The 17,847-nt window shown below is 52.1% G+C and overlaps 1 protein-coding gene across 1 annotated transcript in view; it reads left to right on the forward strand.

Moving 5' to 3' along the window:
* GAS6 (growth arrest specific 6) overlaps window positions 1-14,586 on the forward strand; it is a 28,952-nt gene extending 14,366 nt beyond the window's left edge. The window contains exons 5-15 of the mRNA XM_080928584.1: window positions 1,918-2,040; window positions 2,599-2,721; window positions 3,800-3,922; window positions 4,701-4,822; window positions 5,744-5,862; window positions 6,069-6,258; window positions 9,073-9,237; window positions 10,353-10,524; window positions 12,150-12,322; window positions 13,298-13,526; window positions 14,056-14,586. Of these exons, the coding sequence (XP_080784710.1) occupies window positions 1,918-2,040; window positions 2,599-2,721; window positions 3,800-3,922; window positions 4,701-4,822; window positions 5,744-5,862; window positions 6,069-6,258; window positions 9,073-9,237; window positions 10,353-10,524; window positions 12,150-12,322; window positions 13,298-13,526; window positions 14,056-14,210 (1,694 nt within the window). The 3' untranslated portion in view covers window positions 14,211-14,586. The remainder of the gene's footprint in view (window positions 1-1,917; window positions 2,041-2,598; window positions 2,722-3,799; window positions 3,923-4,700; window positions 4,823-5,743; window positions 5,863-6,068; window positions 6,259-9,072; window positions 9,238-10,352; window positions 10,525-12,149; window positions 12,323-13,297; window positions 13,527-14,055) is intronic.
* Window positions 14,587-17,847: the final 3,261 nt, after the last annotated feature.

Below are 17,847 nucleotides of genomic sequence, written 5' to 3' on the forward strand. Positions count from 1 at the left end.
AGCCTTCTTCGTCTAGAGTTTAGGTGTGGGAAGCAAGGGAACTCCTGTGGGGAGGGCCCCCAGGACTGGAGCAAACACTGGTGTGGGTGACCTGGAAGACTTTTGGCAACCTGCTAGGATGACCTCCAGGAGACAGTGGCCAGTGTTTCCAGTTCCCTCTGGCTTGGCCTAAAACTGTTTCCTGTAACTCAAGAAGGAACAAACTCTGGCTTCAGACCTACACTGGCAGCAAACAGGCCATGGATGCCCAAGAGCCGATACCAGGAATCAAAGTCAGGGATGTGAATCGTCCTGACTTTCCAAATGACTGCTCACCAACTGAAAGCAGAGGATGGCCTAGTGTGCATCTCAAGGCCACTTCCTCAAAGAGGGATATAGCTCAGGCTTCCTCAGCACTCAGGTCTCATCTTTTCACGGACTGCAGAGAGTCCACCCAGCCCTGTTAGATACCAGGTAGAGTGTAGCATCGCCTGCCAGTGTGAGGCGTGAGCTGATGGGGAAAATACAAGTACAGCTATGCTGGGTCACATGGCTCCTGCCTTCTGGATGCAGACCCAGCAGGGACCTGGATGGCCAGCTGATGCTGACCATGCCCTTCAGGTCAGGAGGGAAATGGGCTTGGTTACCCCTCATCCAATCAGCTCTCCATGTGCTATCTGGAGTCAGCCTTGCTTTATATCTTCTGCTAGTGAAACTTTAGAGCCAGTCTTTGGTCGGGCAGTAGAGTATGCATACATCGAGGAGAAGGAATCGAGGATCATTACGATGTTTAACAGGTGTCAGAATACCTCTGGGTGAAGGAATGCCAGCCCAAATGGGAGGCCAGTGTGGACCCTGATTGGGGCTAGGCAGGGGCACCCCTTGAGAGAGTCAGGATCTGACACCCCTTGTTTCCCTAGACCCTCTAGAACAGCAGTTCTCCACTTGTAGGTCATGACCTTTGAGGGTGAATGACCCTTTTACAGGGGTCACCTCCGATCACTGAAAAAACTTAGGATTTATTTTATGACTCATAACAGAAGCAAAATTACAGTCCTAAAGGTAGCAACGAAAATAATGTTATGGTCAGGGGGCACCACAACACAGAGAGTCGCAGCATGAGGAAGGTTGAGGTCCGCTGCTTCCACACTTAGCTAACTGTTGGTAGACAGGAGCCACGCCCACCCACCCATCCAGGCAGACTAGATCTTTCTGAAGGAGCAGGGCGAAGGGCCCAGGTTCCTATTCCCTGGGTCATGTCCACATCTGCTCAACCTCTGGAAGGCTTTCTTTGAGAACAGGATCTAATGACTCTGTGACTTCCCAACCTTGGGGTTGAAGCACACACTGAGCTTTTCTGCCCCCACCCCCACGTGAGGCATGGTTCAGGCTGTGCCTGGAGGTCTCAGGCATGTCCCTAACATTCTATGGAGGACAGTGGCATTGGAAGGTCTTAACTGCAGGCTAAAGGCTGAAGCTATGTGACTCAGTCACCCCTGTGTCTTGTGTGACTGGCCACTGCACACCTGACAGGATGCCTCGGTGCTGAGATCCTGTGTGTTTGGCAGTGGAGCCTCCGGCCCATGCAGTGGGCTCCATCAGTGCTGTGGAAAGGATATGCCCAAGTCCTTCTAGGGGATCTTGGCGACCTGTTTCCTGGGAGGCCTGAGCAGTTCTATTTTGCATGGCCCAGTGGTAGTCATCCCCTCCCAGTGGACTTGGGTGGCATTGCTGGAACTGGTCCCAGGGCCTTTAAAGTTTCCCACACTTGTTTCTGTCCCAAGGTGGGGACCCTCCATCACAACTTAGCCTGCTTTGGAACCCCTAGGAGCTCCACTGGGGCCCCAACCAGAGGCTCTGAACACCCCCAACTATATGGAGCAGTGGGGCTTTCAGAGATATCCTGATTGGTTTTCTTTTCTGTATCCTCCAACTCAGACTTGCCAGACCAATGCACCCCATTCCCTTGTGATAAGAAGGGTACTCTAAAGTGCCAAGACTTAATGGGCAACTTCTTCTGCCAGTGCAAAGCTGGCTGGGAAGGCCGACGCTGTGACAAAGGTGAGTCCACACACTCCTCACCCCCTACCCAAGACTGTGAGCTCAGCCATCCCTATGGTCTGTTCTCGGGAAACCTTTGCAGGTCTAGGGTTGGAGGGCTCTGCCTGAAAACCTCCTGAATACAGCATCCCTGAGGTTCATCCGGAGAGCAATTTGGGGGACCAGGATTAGAGTGAAGGAAATACTGCATGGCTCTTAGCACCCCAGATGGGCTCCACCTTGATTTATTCCGGTGCAGGTGTGAGGCATTAGGTAAAGCTGCAAACAAGATATCAGAGCCTGCCTAGCTTATGCTGTGTTCTCAGGTCATCTGGATTGATCTGTTCAGGGTGCCAGTCTAGTATATAGGTCTCATGACTGCTGGGCACTGATTGGAGGGTCCCTTTGCCTTTCACCCTGTGCCCTTGTGCACCTAGGGACCGTTAAAACCAAGTCTATGGCTTTCCCCACCAGCCAGCAGTTTGTGTCTCTCTGGCCCTCCCATGGTCTGCCATATTCACCATGAGGCCAGCAGGGAAGTACCCGGGTAGGAGCCCCTCACTCTTTCCTCACGCCCAGATGTCAATGAATGCAGCCAGGAGAATGGGGGCTGCAGCCAGGTCTGCCACAACAAACCAGGAAGCTTCCAATGTGCCTGCCACAGCGGCTTCTCGCTTGCATCAAACAACAAGAGCTGCCAAGGTAAGGTCCTGGCTATGCACTTACTCCTCGCCTGGGGAGGGGCTGAGTGTCCTTTGGAGAGAACAGTCCGTCATCATGTACATGGTTCCTAGACCTGAGAGCAAGGGCAAGAACTGGAGGTGCCCATCCACACGTGTGCTTCCAAGGCACCTTCCAAACCACGAGCCTCTCAACGGCCTCTGTAGTCACAAGGCCTAGGCCCCTGCATGTGACTGCAGGGAACTCACAAGGCGACAGGCCCCAGGACCCCTGTGCACCTGCCATACCTCCCAGCTCCTCCCAGCACAGACTCCCTCTACCCTACCCCCAAGAACACAGAAGCGGATGGGACGTCCCCACTGTGTGGTTCCATTTCCATTCAGTCCAGATCATGGGACCTGAGGACACCCAGAAAATCATCTCAGACGTCCATGTTTTATCCCTGTATTGATTTAGGGCATAGAGAAATGACACTCCAACACAGAGGGACCCAGAGTATCGGAGTCACTGAGGCTCACTAGGACCGGGCCACAACAACCTTTGTGGGTGGTCCAGATGGACGCAGAGGGTGGGGGCAACACAAATATCATCAAATGACTCTTTCCCTCACCCAACTTGGAAAAGAAAAAACGGTTTTATTTTTATCTTCTGCAGAGTTCACCTCTGACAGTCCCAAAGATTACTCTTAGGAGGTATGGTTGTTGAAGAACTCTCAGTCACTGTGTCCTCGTAACTATGCGTCAGATACAGGAGATGCATTTGGGAATGTATAGCCCTCCCCTCCTCTGTCCTCATTCAAGAAACAGCAGTATTCTCGAGGCTCTCGTCCCTTGGCTAAGGAACATAGCTCCCACGCTTCAGTAGCAGGTTGCATTGTGGATCCTGAGCAATGACATATACAGTATACCTAATGTGGGGTGACCAGCATGTGGTCCCTAGGCCCACCATCAATTGACACCCGCAGTGAAGGCATTGTGCCTACCTCCTGTTCTCTACCCTCCTGTCCTGGGGCTGTTCTCACCAACCCCCAGCCCCAGTGGCTGCTGCAGCTGTCCAAGACCGACCTGTACGGCCTCGGCCTGGCGGGCTTTGTTTGCAGATATAGACGAATGCACAGATTCAGACACCTGTGGGGACGCGCGCTGCAAGAACCTGCCGGGCTCCTACTCCTGCCTCTGTGACAAGGGATATGCGTACAGCTCCCAGGAGAAGACCTGCCAAGGTACCCATGCCGCAGCCACCAGGGCTACTTCCTTCTCTGATTCTTAGCCTAGGATACATGTTGGTCACTGTCTGAATGTAGACCGAGTTACTTCATCGGCGGCCATCATTAATCAGGTGTTCCAGGGAGTCACTGTACACAGGAGGGTTGGGGAAATGTGAGCCCCTCCTCAGAGAGTCTGTGTACCTTCCCTGAAGAGGACCCCTAAAGTGAGCCCTGTGCCTCATCCCCTTACCCAGCCCCATTGTGTTCATGCACATATGTGTGCAGACCATGCTTTCACATGTGTGTGTTTCCCTGTGAGCTCAAATGAGCGTGCACCCAGCCTGCAGTAGAGGAAGTGAAAACCCTGTGTTCTTGGTACACTTGGATTGCACCTGCAGTGGATGGATCCGAGCTGTCCTCTCTCTTTCGAGGGTCACCATGTTTTGAGAATAGAGATTCTCCCCCACAGTCATTCCTGTCTGGGAGCTGCAAGAGATTCCCTTTGGGAGCCCTGGAGAAGGGCTGAGCCCCCAGCGAAGGAAGCACGGAGCTAAGACCTCAAGGGGATCCTAGCTCTGGACCATTCTCCACAACCCACACAGACATCCTTGGTCCCGTCCATGTCTGGGCTGGTCAGTCTGAGCACAGTCCTCAGACACCTCCAGTTCTTCATTTCTCTCTAGAAAGCAGGGACCTAAGAGACAGGCCACCAAGATGGCAGGCTGAACAATGGTGTAAGTGGGTTGTGTGCTTGGCACTTTCCTGTGCCCACCGAGAGTCTCTCTGTTGGCAGATGTGAATGAATGTCAGCAGGGCCGCTGTGAGCAGACCTGTGTCAACTCCCCGGGTAGCTATACCTGTCTCTGTGATGGACGTGGGGGCCTAAAGCTGTCCCCAGACATGGATACTTGTGAGGTAGGTGACTGGCTGGCAGTGCCCAGAGAGCCCTAGTGCTGAGCTTTGTAAAGGACCCTTTGTTTTTAATGGGTTAGAGACTTTGTTGAGTGGAAACTCCTACTAGCTCCAAGGACCACACAGCTGGTCAAACCTCTTTTGTTGTGTTGATGAAATCTCCATAGCAACTCCCCACTCTCAGTCATGTGGCCTGCTGGTGTGGACCCAAGGTGTGAGGTGTTGGTACTAGGATATGCAGTGTGTATGCACGCACCCTTCAGGGCTCTGTGTCAAGAGAGCTGCAGGGCAGTTGCTCACTAATGGCAGCAGGGTCTCTGGGTGACTGGATACTATAATAACTTCGCAAGTCAGAGACCTAGATAGCTGGAGCAGCATTTTCCAATTATGAGCCTGAAGTCCAAATCACAAAGCTCTGTCAAGCTCCCCTTGCATGAGATAGTATCCACCTATCCTAGGCTGAAGGGCCAGGGGACCAGCACTTATGTGGTCCCTGCCAGCCAGTGTGGCAGTGCTGGGCCATTGTGTCTCTCAGACCCCTGCAAGCCAGCTCAGCCTGCTTTAATTCCACCCTCTCTGGTCCGTGGGAAAGCCCACAGCAGAAAGCAGGGAAGTCTTCAAGGTCTTCGTGTTCTGTTTGTTTGTAATAGTACACTAAGAATGAATTTTTATTATCCTCTGTGCTCTTCTGTGAGTTTGACGAGTTTAAAAATTTAAGTTCCAGTTACAAATAAGAACAGATGGGGAAAAAAATGATGAAGGAAGAGTTTAGAACCCTGGCCCTGCCTGGAGGCACCAACCTGAGCTGGGTGATTTCAGAGGTGACCTTCTAAACACCCAGTGTGACCAGGACCTCAATAATTACTTGAAAGGCACCCATGGGACCACGGGACACCCCCCCCCAACACCTTCCTATCATGGCAGGACATCTTACCGTGTGTGCCCTTCAGCATGGCCAAGAGCGTGAAGTCCCTGTACCTGGGCCGCATGTTCAGCGGGACCCCTGTGATTAGACTGCGCTTCAAGAGGCTTCAGCCTACCAGGTGAGAAGCCAGGCACACAGGACAACAGAACCCAGATGAGAGAGCTGATCCAAGAGCCCAAATTCATCCACCCAAGACCTCTGAGAGAACCAGCTTCCCATGTCCTGGACAGCACCACAGGGGCCAAAGTCTACCCCCTGCCCCAGCCCAGGCAGCCCTGCACCACCTGCTGTGTGCCTAAATTTGTTTCTTGGGTCTGTTTACAGGCTGCTGGCTGAATTTGACTTCCGTACCTTTGACCCTGAAGGAGTCCTCTTCTTCGCTGGAGGGCGTTCAGATAGCACCTGGATTGTTCTGGGCCTCAGGGCCGGGCGACTTGAGTTGCAACTGCGGTACAATGGTGTCGGGCGCATCACCAGCAGTGGGCCAACCATCAACCATGGCATGTGGCAAACAGTAAGTGGAAGGCCAAGGCTATCCCTAGCATCTGGTGCTGAATGTGGCCCATGGGTAGGATACCTGCTCTAGCCAGCTCAGAGCTGTTGCTTCACTGGCTGAGTGTGGCTTACTCGGAAAGGGCCTCATGTGAGAGCCATGCAGCTTTGGCCCGGAAGGTATTAGAACAATTAATTGCTTGCGGATGGCCAAATATTGTAGGATACCAGAGGGCACAGACGACCAACTCAAAAGACCCATGCACCTGAGCCACTGAGGCCAGACTCCGCTGTTCATCTGCTCACAGGGGATTCTTCTGCTCTCAACTCTGACTGCTGTTCCCACTGGAGCTGGGGTGATACCCAGTGCCCCTCCCCATCTGGAAGCACATCCTATACTCCAGGCAGTAAAACAGGCTTGGGAATTAATGTTTGGAAGAAAAACAAACATGATTTTTCCCTCTTAGCAATGAAGACAAAATGTTCTACTTTTTAGACAAGTAAGGACCCCTGCCATCTCTTCCTGACATTGAACGATCAGTGTCTTTGTAGCAGCAGAGGGAAGGGTCCACAAGAAAAGAAGCCTTGGGGGGGGGGTTCCTGCTACACAGCCATGGGGGACAACCCTGAAATAGGACCCAGGCAGAACAGCTGTCTGAGAATAGTCACTGTGACACGGTACTGTCTAGGTGGCAACTCATACACCCTGAACTCATGGCTCAGTAATAGAACAGTCCAGGAGGCCAAGGTCTGCTCCTTCTAGTGCTCCCTGACCAGCCAAAAGTAACCCACTCTGCCTTCTAAGTGTGCTTCTGCCATATCATATCTAGTGTAAGTTCTCACAGACTTCAAAGCTTTCCTATGTACAAAGTTTCTAAGGAATTTGCTTGATTATTCAACATTGCTCCATCCTAGATACTAAACTGTTAGGGGGTTAGACATTTTAAAAATATGTATGCTCTTCCAACGACAGCACTAGCAGAGATTGCCATGCTATAGACAGCTCACAGCTGAACAGAGGGTGAGACCAGAGGTGATTAAGATTGAATACCTCAGGGCTAAGGATGAGCAAAGGATGCTGTGTTTCAGGAGGCATCAGGACATGGAGCACCTTGTAAGTAGCAGAGAGTTGAGTCAGGAGAGAACATAGAACACAGAGGTGGAGTGGTCGTGTATACCATGGAGGTAGGCATGCCAATGGGAGATCCAGAGGAACCTCATATTCAGGCCTAAGCTGCACTGAAGAAATATTGGGGTTTCTGCTGTAGAAATCTGGAAGCCAGTGACAGCTGTGGGCAGGTACAGAGAGTGATAGCTCTTCTTCAGCAATAATTATCCCATTCCCATTATGGGCACCTAGCCACAGTCACCTGTGCTAGCCAGACTAGGTATGCAGATAGGCAGAGCCCTGTCCTGAGTGTCGGACCACCTGACACCCCAGTAGTGAGCAAGTTAAATATTCAATTCTCACATAGTGGAGAACCCGTCATCAGTAAGAGACATTTGGTTTTCCCAGCACGGTGCCTGCCATCTAGTTACAGTGCACACTGTGGTGACTTTAGGATAAACGTCTCCCAGATTGGGTTCTCTGCTATGTAGGGTTATTTCCTGGATCCCAGAGTCAGTGGCACTGTTGGGCAGAAATTCATCATCTGTATGACACTGGATGAGGGGCAGCCAGGAGCTTCATTTTCTGGTACTGGTCCTTGTCCTCTGGAGCCTAGCCAGCAGAATAGGCATTGCTAAATCAAATGAGATCAGCTTAGGGCTTATGAGAATGTCAGAGGGCTTACAGCTTATGTCCAACCCACGCTGATATCCTTCTGCCCACAGCAACGGGGTCAGAACTGAGACACCTGAATTTGTTTAATCGGGGAATTTTAGCTTCTTGACAAGCCTCTACAAAAGCCAGGGTCATGACACCCTCAACGGTGTGGTCTGTGGTGTGTAGTGTGGCCTGGGCTACAGCTGTTGGCTCTGTAAAGCTTCACTGGGCTGTTATCTGACACTGTGATATGTGTGATGTGGTGAGAACAGTTCAAACATGGAGCTGGCATTAGGTTCAGTCTGGCTCTGACCCAGCACTTGGCAGGATTCAGGTTCTACTTTTGTAGCCTGGAAGTCCCTCACACAGGCACACAAGCCATGGAGGGCACACTCCGTGCCAGTCCACAGTATCCAGGGTCTCAGATGTAAAGAGCATATTACTTAGGAGAGAGAGAGTAAACAGGTCTTAGCTCACTTTTCCCAAGACAAGTTGAACTGCTGCTAAGACTCCATGCGCAAGTCTGAGAGAAGGCACTATAGACAGCCAGGCTGCAGTCTCTTGTGGGGCCTGTGCCACATCAGACACAGCTCTCAAACCAGAATAAGCATCATTAGGACCTTTCTGTGACTGCCCTCTAGAAAAAACTGTGTGTTTTGGTTTTAATGCCAAATGTGTTGGGGAGGTTGGCCCTCTTTACAGGATAGCCTTGCCTCCACTTTCAGATCCCTGAGCTGTGAGCTCATAAGGGGAGAGCCACAGTAGAGTCTTCCTCTGAGGAAAGAAGGGGTGTGGGGAGAACCCAGATCATGGTCTGAACAAGGCTTAGCTCCTCCTGGACACAGGGGATGTGGTGTGGTCTTAGAAGGTCAGACTTCCTAGACCAACTAACTTGGCATTGTTTCCCCTGAGTTCAGGTGCCCTTGGCCCAAGTGACACCAGCACGGTCTCATGGGTCGGGCTCCTAAACACAGGTAACATGAAACACCCGGCACTGAGGTCTGGTGCACTTGATATAGGTGGTATGCTATGGGGTCTTATGGCTGTGACCATCCACTTGACCCCCTGCAGATCTCTGTGGAAGAGCTGGAGCGCAACCTCGTCATCAAGGTCAACAAAGATGCCGTGATGAAGATTGCGGTGGCCGGGGAGCTGTTCCAGCTGGAGAGAGGCCTGTATCACCTGAATCTCACTGTGGGGGGCATTCCCTTCAAGGAGAGTGACCTCGTCCAGTCAGTAAGTCTATTCCCAACATGGAGGACCATGCAACTCAGGCTTGGCTGTGCCTACAGGGGGTTGCCCTTCAGCTGAGCCCAAGTCTTAGAATAGTGAGGAGCCACAGGATCTCCATGCTGACAGCCACTCATTGGACATCAATAACTGCTGGTGTATTATGCATCAGTCTCTAGCCTCCAATACTCATTTAAGGAATAATAAACCATTTGGACTATCATTTTGGGTTGCTAGTCATACCTAGATTTCTAGTGAGGGAAGCTCTAATGATGAGCCTTTTTAAGATTTATTTATTTTATGTATATGAGTACACTGTTGCTGTCTTCAGACACACCAGAAGAGGGCATCAGATCTCATGACAGATGGTTATAAGCCACTACGTGGTTGCTGGGAATTGAACTCGGGGCCTCTGGAAGAGCAGGCAGTGCTCTTAACCCCTGAGCCATCTCTCCAGCCCCTTTGCCACTTTTCAAAGTCCTGATTCTTTCTGTCCTAGGCCATGCCTGGCCTTCATCTGCCTCAGAGCCCAGTGGTCAGAACCTGGTTTGGGGGATGGCAACACATACCGGCTGCAGATGGAAACCTGCTTGGTAGCTGACAGTGACTCAGTCACCATTCAGGAGAGTTCCAAGGGGGTAACATCAAACACACCATCACAGATCTGCTGTGACACATAAGGGTGACCTGACGTGATGATGTGATAGTTTGCGCACACTGTGCGTGTGGTCAAGCTGGGACTGGCGTCCCTTCTCCTGAGCTGACTTTTCTATGTTTCATTGGCCCAAGTAAGGGGTAAGAAACAATCACAATAAAATGACCCCGACTTGTGCAGTCAGGTGACAGGTACCTTGTCCCTCTACCTACAGTGACAGACCAAACAGGTGGCTGCCTCCCTGTCCTGCATGGATAAAGGCGTCCTGATATGTTTTGAAAATAGAAGAGCTCTTTTGGGGAAAACTCCCTGAATTTTGTTTACACTGTAGATTAACACACACATAAGCCAGAGGGCCCTGCCTGCAGATCCTGGAGTGCTAGGCTGGAAACCTCTCCTGTTCTAGTCTGCCATTATGGCATCCTAGCTCCAGAAGCCACCAGGAGTCAGTCACCTGTCTTTCCAGATTAACCCTCGCCTGGACGGGTGCATGAGGAGCTGGAACTGGCTAAACGGGGAAGACAGCGCCATCCAGGAAACGGTCAAGGCAAACACAAAAATGCAGTGCTTCTCCGTGACAGAGAGGGGCTCCTTCTTCCCAGGGAATGGATATGCCTTCTTCAACAGACTCAACTACAGTAAGTGGGTGTCGCCCTACCTAGGGCTAGCTGTGATGGGGCTTCTAGGCACCTATACACTGAAGCATGAGCATCCAAGTATAAGTAAATGGCTCCTACCTCAGTGAGTACCAGGGATGAGCTGGTTTTTCTCAGGCTGGGGCAGGACTCAGCATGGCAAGCAAGGCCCAGATCCCAGGACAACTATGTGGACTTCACATGGAGCTAGCCATGGAAGAGGTGATGGAGGTGCGGTCCAATGGTTAGAAGCAGATGGGCAAGCCTGGGGAGAACCTGGAAGAAACTCTGTGCAGTCTACCTTAGACATGTCTGAACGCATGTGACCATGCTCAGAAGTGTGCCCAGTCTTCGCTGGCCGGGGATGTCGTGAGGCTTAGAGGTCAAAGTTTAGAGGTGGAAAGAGGATGTAGTGTGAAGACAGGGGAGTTAGCCTTTATTACCCTTGGAAGGGGCCGGCAGCAGGTGCTTAGGCCCATGGGGAGATGAAGCAGGAAGGGCCTGGCAAAGTGTGTCCGGATGTGGTGGTGAAGGGGGTGCATGAGACCTGCAGCTCTTCCGTGAGTGGGCATGACCAGAGAGGCGCAGGCCTGGTACTCAGTTCTTAGGCTCCATTAAACAAGAGCCCATACTTCTTAAAAGTACAATAACCACCAAGGGTCACTGGAGTTGTTACAATGCCTGGTGAGTCGCCAGGCTGAGACCGTGCACCGACAGGCCAGGCCCGGTGTCTTGGTCAAGCACCTGTTGGGAGGGATACACTTGGCCTCTTCCGTCAGGACAAAGTGTTTTTATTCTTACTTGTTGCAATTCAAATACTTAACTATTGAGAATTAACCCTGTAGATGTCATCTAGTACAGGAAAGAGGACTTGATTGTGGGAGGGGAGATCAGGTCAGCTTCAGCGCCCTCTGGTCTGCTACGGAGAGCAGCAAGGTGAACCATGTCTGTGCCTTGGTTCACTCACAGCGGCTTCCTCTACTCTACGAAGTTTGTGAGGTGTAGATTTAAATATCGAGACGGTTCACACCCATGTAGATTATATGGGAATAAGTTCACTAGGCTCTGGGACGCTAAGCCAAGGCACCCAGACCACAGACATGCCTAGGGCCCTCTGGAGATGTGCATCTCACAGCATCTGTTTCACACATGAGCGTGACCTAAAGTTCTCCTGCCGACTTGCAAGATATTGAGTCTCCTGGAGCTGGCGGAAGGGAGCACATTGGCTGAGGCCGTGGAAGGTGCTTGGGGAGCCATGGAAATGAGGAGGTGGGTGGCCCTTGGTGCTGAGCTTATGACTCCCTGGATAAGGTTTTTTGTTATCCAGAGGACACTTCGGGGTGGGGAGAAACCATACTCGGGCATCCTCAAGAGCCCATGGGTTGGTCTACATTCAGTGCTGGAGTTTTTTTTTTTTGTTGTTGACTTTGTTCTGCACGCTGAGGATGTAGAAGTGGTGGCTCGGATTCGTCCTGCCACTGACACGGGGTGCTGCTGGCCCTGGTTGACTACCATTTAGCAGACATGTTGAGACATTGGTAGGTCTTGGTGGTCTCCTCCCAGAGCTGCTGCTCACTCTCACCTCTCTGCCACTTGGATGGTCTTGTGATGGGCCGCTTTCATTGCAGCCCGAACATCGCTGGATGTCGGCACGGATGCCACCTGGGAAGTAGAAGTGGTGGCTCGGATTCGCCCTGCCACTGACACGGGGGTGCTGCTGGCACTGGTGGGGGACAAGAATGTCATCCCCCTTTCTGTGGCCCTGGTCGACTATCACTCTACAAAGAAGCTCAAGAAGCAGGTAGGATTGGATGGGGCCAGCTTTGACTAGGACACGCTGACCGCAGAGCGTCCCCCACCCCCACTGATCTCAGTGAAAGCCCGAGATGCCCATTCTTCATCCCTGGCACCAAGCAGCAACGAAAAGTCCTGAGGCCCCAGCCACTCTCTGGGATATTGACTTGTTGAGCCCTGCCCTGGAGATTCCTTCCCAGACCCAGGTCTGAGTGCACACAGCTAGGTGGTCCCCTCTAGCTTTGGGGACAAGGTTGCCATCCAGTCACAACTATACTGTGGGCAGTGAGCTTCTGCTGGACCGTAAGCGTGGGGCTTCTCACAGGGAGCCGTGAGCCATACATGCACGAGTCATGTCACTAGCATGTCGCGACTTCCCCTTTCTTTCAGAGGTACCCAGGAACATAGCCATAAGTTTCAATAGCGTTTCAGATGGTGAGGGTGGGTAGGGCCCTGGATTCAGCCACCCCTCAGGGAGAGTCCAACTTCACTGCAAACTCTACATACAGATGCTGCCCGGCATCTCGACCCACCCCAGAGAGGGCAGACAGAGTGTATGATCTTTCCCAGTGCTGGGACCACAGGGCTACATCTGTAGCTAACAGATGTATTCTGCTAGATCCTTTTGAGACCTCAGCTCAGGCTGGGGAAGGGTGACCTAACCCTTCAGTTTTCTAGGAACTTTAAAAGGTCTTGTGGGAGATGGGAGTGTTTTGCCTGTGTGGGCACCATGTATGGAGACTGGGGTCCTCTGTAAGAGCAGCTTGTACTCTAATGACTGAGCTATCCTATCACCTTGTATCTGCTCCCTGCTCTGCATGCCCAGGGTAGGAGAAGACACAAGGGTTCCTAGACATCCTCAGAGCCCAGATTATCATACACCCTAAGGGGCTAGGTACCAAGACTAGGGGTTAGTAAGGCACAACTGCTAGCCTACAGGGCCAGCCCCTATATAACTCCTTTGCTTCCATATCCCCGGCAGTTGGTGGTCCTGGCAGTTGAGGATGTTGCCCTGGCACTGATGGAAATCAAGGTGTGCGACAGCCAGGAGCACACAGTCACCATCTCCCTGCGGGATGGTGAGGCCACCCTGGAAGTGGATGGTACTAAGGGCCAGAGCGAAGTGAACGCTGCCCAGCTGCAGGAGCGACTGGACACGCTTAGGACACATCTGCAAGGCTCTGTGCGCACCTTCGTTGGAGGCCTGCCAGGTAGGAGCACTCTGGCCGTGACAATGACTGTGAGACAGGGTTCTGGTCACAGGAATGGGCTAAGGCTGGGGGGAGGGGTCATGTCAGTTCAGCCCTTCCTCTGGCAGCCACGGCTCCAAGTCAGGAGCCCAAACACAGAGGGTCACCAGGTGATGCAAGAACGGAGTGCCCAGGGTACCCGAATACTGCCCGCCACAGGGGTAGCAGAGACACAGGACTTTAGTCTCTGCCCTGACAGGGGAGGATTTAGTTTTAACCAATAAGAATCAAGGGCATGGGCCCTAACTCACAAGATACTGAGATCAGGAAGATACCCAGTAGACCATCCGCATGCATGCCTGCTGGGGTTGAGGAGCATGATGCCTTCCGCCTGTACAGGTCTCTATCCCCATGGGATGGCAACAGGAAGGGGACCCGATGCCCTGCCGAGAGCGTGGGTAGGGCTGGCCCTCAGTGACGTGGCGGGTGGGCAGTAGTGTGCAGCCCAGCTCCAGCGCTGTGCGCTCAGTGTTTGCTCCCCGCTGCTCAGAAGTACCAGTGATTTCTGCACCCGTCACGGCGTTCTACCGTGGATGCATGACTCTGGAGGTAAACGGGAAGCTCCTGGACCTGGATACGGCCTCGTACAAGCACAGTGACATCACCTCCCACTCCTGCCCGCCTGTGGAGCATGCCACACCCTAGACCAAGCCTTGAGAGTTCTCTACACCTAAAGACAAGGGGAGCAGGGTTACGGATGCACAAAACTGTCCCCTCTCGCATGGGTCCTGCAACACTGGAGCAGGTGGGCTACGGCATTCATGGCTTTTTTTTTTTCTTGAGATCTTTCTTTTTTGCCATGTAACATATCTGTACATAATGGGACTGGTATCAGGTCAGCGGCTGCTCAGAGAGAGCTGCGTGGCCCGGTGGGAGCTGGCTGGAAGGGGCTGGACTAGAGGGGCTGGCAGTTTGCAGTAGAACGGACCTGAAGAAAATAATTCTCTATTATTTTTATTACCACATGCTTCTTTCTGATTCTAAAATATGGGAAATAAAATATTTACAGAAACCTTTTTAACCCTGTGTTTGGTCACTATCTGTCCTGGAAGGTCTGCGTTGGGGGTGAATAAGCTTTGAGAGCATTGTACCATAGGCCCACAGCTGGATGGGCTGTCCTGGGACCAGAGTCCCAGACCAGGCAGCTGTGGACTAGCTCGAAGCCTCTCCCAATGTGAATGACAGCAGGAGCTTAAAGCCAGGGTTCACCAGCGAACTGCAGACCCTCAATTTACTCTGCAAATGGAGAGACCAAGTTCTCCTGTCACTCCCACACCTAGAACCCTTCTTAAAATGCCCCATGACAACCAGAATGTGGGGGTGGCACCTGTATAGATTCTCCCCATCTTTCCCATACCGGCCGTTTGCCCCTTGGCTGCCTCTGCTCCCTGTAGTCTGTTTCAAGGCTATGAGCAGAACCGAGAGAGCTAAACCCTCCCCAGGCTACAGGACACACAAGAATACAGCAGCTTGCTCAGTGCAGCCTAGCTGCAGTTTGGGGGGACTGATTTTCTTTAACCCTAGCACCCTGTAAGTTCTGGTAAACACAGGGCAGGAACAACATTGTTGAGCACAGCTCCCAGAAGTAGTCCTGCCCAAGATCCCGAGCCTACCTGCTTGTCCTCAGGCAGCTTCAGAAGCCTACAGCCCTCCAGAGGTCAGCTCGGTCTTCCTCTGGTGGGGCCACATCCCCCTAGACCTTCAATGGTGTTTTCTTGCATTGGAGGCAATTCTGGAATGTTTTGATGGAATGTTCTCACAAACGTCCTCCAACCACCCCCAATTCTCACCAGGTCATGAGGGCAAGAACAGAGTAGGCTGGTTTGGAGCTAGACCACACAGACATGCAGGGAGCAGGGCACATACTTGACATTCCTTATCTGCCTTGGGGAGGCACCACCGTGGAAAGAGCACAGACACCTCCCTTCTCTGATGGTGTATCCTCAGCCTTGGCTGGCACCAAGCCTTATACAAAACAAAGCCTTAATACATCTGACAGCTGTCTACCACTGGCATCTCTCTTCCTTAAGTCCAGATGGGCAAACTGCAGAGTCCCTGGGGTGGGGGTTGGGCTGGGGGTGGGGCAGGGGGCGAGCATTGGGAACCTTTGAGGAACCATGATGCAGACTTTGAAAAGAGAGTAGACTGGATTATGTGGTCTTTGAAATCTGACTTGGTTACAAAGTTGTCTTTTTCTAGGGAAGGGCTTTTATCATCTCCTTTGAGTTGTAGTCCTTGTATCCTTGAGGTTGCTTTCTTGGACCAGAGGCCCTCCAGTGCATGCAGGACCTTTGTCAGCACCCCATCCTCCCCCAGGCTCCATTACACCCCTCTCGCAGACACTCTCATAAATATGTCTCTAGCTTTTTTCTCTCTCTCTCTAAATGTACCCTGGGCAAACTCACCTTCTAGGAACCACTGCTGTAGGGCAGACCATTTTTACTGTATTTTCCAGAACTCACAGAGCCTGCAGATCATACATCGAAACAGAAGGCTAAGTGAGCTCACTGAAAGATACTGGGAACACCCAGGATGACAGGGTCCCTGTCCGGAATAGAAAACTTACAGGAGAGAAGTAGAGGACCCAAGCAGGCCCAGTAGGATAGCCTCGGCTGAGCAACAAGGGACATACACGCAGGGGCACGCCCACGGACTGAAACCATCCGTGACCACACTATTGCTACTGGGTCTTAGCAGAACCATAATGACTGTGACCCACAGGGAAGATGGTGTAAGTGGAACCCTGACTCAGGCTGATCTGGGAAGGTGAAGGAGCTCAGCTCAGTGTCTCTCACCAGTGGACTTGTCCCCCACATTCTCACAAAAGCAATCAGTGGGTACCATAGCACAGATCCAGAAACAACCCTGTCTTCCGTCAGCCCCAAAGCAGCAACTGTGACAAAATGAGCAGATCTCACCGCCCAGAACAGAAGCCAATCACAGGGCAGACTCTCAGGCAGCGTTCGAAGAGGCAAAGCCATGGAAGGATGAGCCACTGAACATGCAGGCTCTAGCTGGCTTCCCAGCCCCGTCCACACACAGGCAAGAACACTATCGGCGTATCTGACCACACTGCAGATTAGTGTGAGTTGAGGGGGCTGCTCTGAAGACTGGAGTTCAGGGCCTTACATTCTCTGTGGCTGGAATGAGGAAGACAGACATTTTTGTGGCAAGGAGCAAGACTGTTGACCTTGGGAGTTCAATGTTTCTTAATAGCTCTTGGCTCCAGTGGGCATGGGATCTATACCCAGACATGCGGAACCACAAAGGCCCTGGGCCAGCTTTATGAAGCTCAGAAGTAGAAGCCCTTGGGCCCAGAACACAGGACTACTGAATGCAAACCTAGGGTGCCATAAAAGTAGGGAGAGGGTGTGAGTCCCTGCACCAGGGAGACTCCGGTGCCTTACAGACTCTCACTTCCAGCAGCCTCCAGAACCTGGTTCTTCTCTATACAACAACCACACAGATGAGGCAACCTTTGTCCCAGTCCTGGGGGGGAAAAGCAGCCTACTGTGTGCATCTTCATCAAGAATGCTTCTCTATGCCTCTGGCCACCCTCCTCTTGTGGAACCTCACCCCACAAGGAACAGGAATCTTGCTATTGCTGTGTGGCTTTTCCTCAGCCAGCACTGAGGCATGTCCCTTGTGAGAGCTGCTTAACTGTGCACTCTGGACAGACCCAAGGCAGGGGGACAGAGCCAATTGACCCCGACCCCATCAAGGAGCATTGCCAAAGGCGCCCCTCTAAAGTCCAGAGAGGGTTTTGGCCTGTTGCCCCAAGTGCAGCTCCAAGGAGACTTTCACAACTGCCTCTGAAACTGTGGTCCTAGGAGTACATACAGTGGTATAAATGTAAATTGGCAGATTATTATTGATATTGACCCAGATTCCTAGAGAGGCTGAGGTCAGGCTCCTGGAGGATGTAGGGAAGCAAGAGTGTGCTGGATCCAAGGTCAGTCAGCATCAAATGGAAACCAAGCCCCTCTCAATTCTCGGGCTGCAAGGTCAAACTCGATAACAAGGACTGTGCATAGTTAGCAATCCTCAGACCGGTGGCTGTCTCGGCACTTCAGGGGACAGTGAGTGGCTCTTGTATTTGCAGCACATCTTCTGCACAGATGGACTCATCACCTCCCGGCTTGGACCTATCCTGTGGGCCTTTGTGAGAAACTTTAGAAAATCTCAAACCTGCTTTGCTAAGATCTTCTGTTGGACAGAGTGGCCTTGGCCAGCAGGGGGCGCAGGAGCCACATCTTCGCAGGTCCTCCCCACAACTTGCTAG

The sequence above is a fragment of the Micromys minutus genome (genome assembly GCF_963924665.1).
Source record: "Micromys minutus genome assembly, chromosome: 14".
Classification (NCBI taxonomy): Eukaryota; Metazoa; Chordata; class Mammalia; order Rodentia; family Muridae; genus Micromys; species Micromys minutus.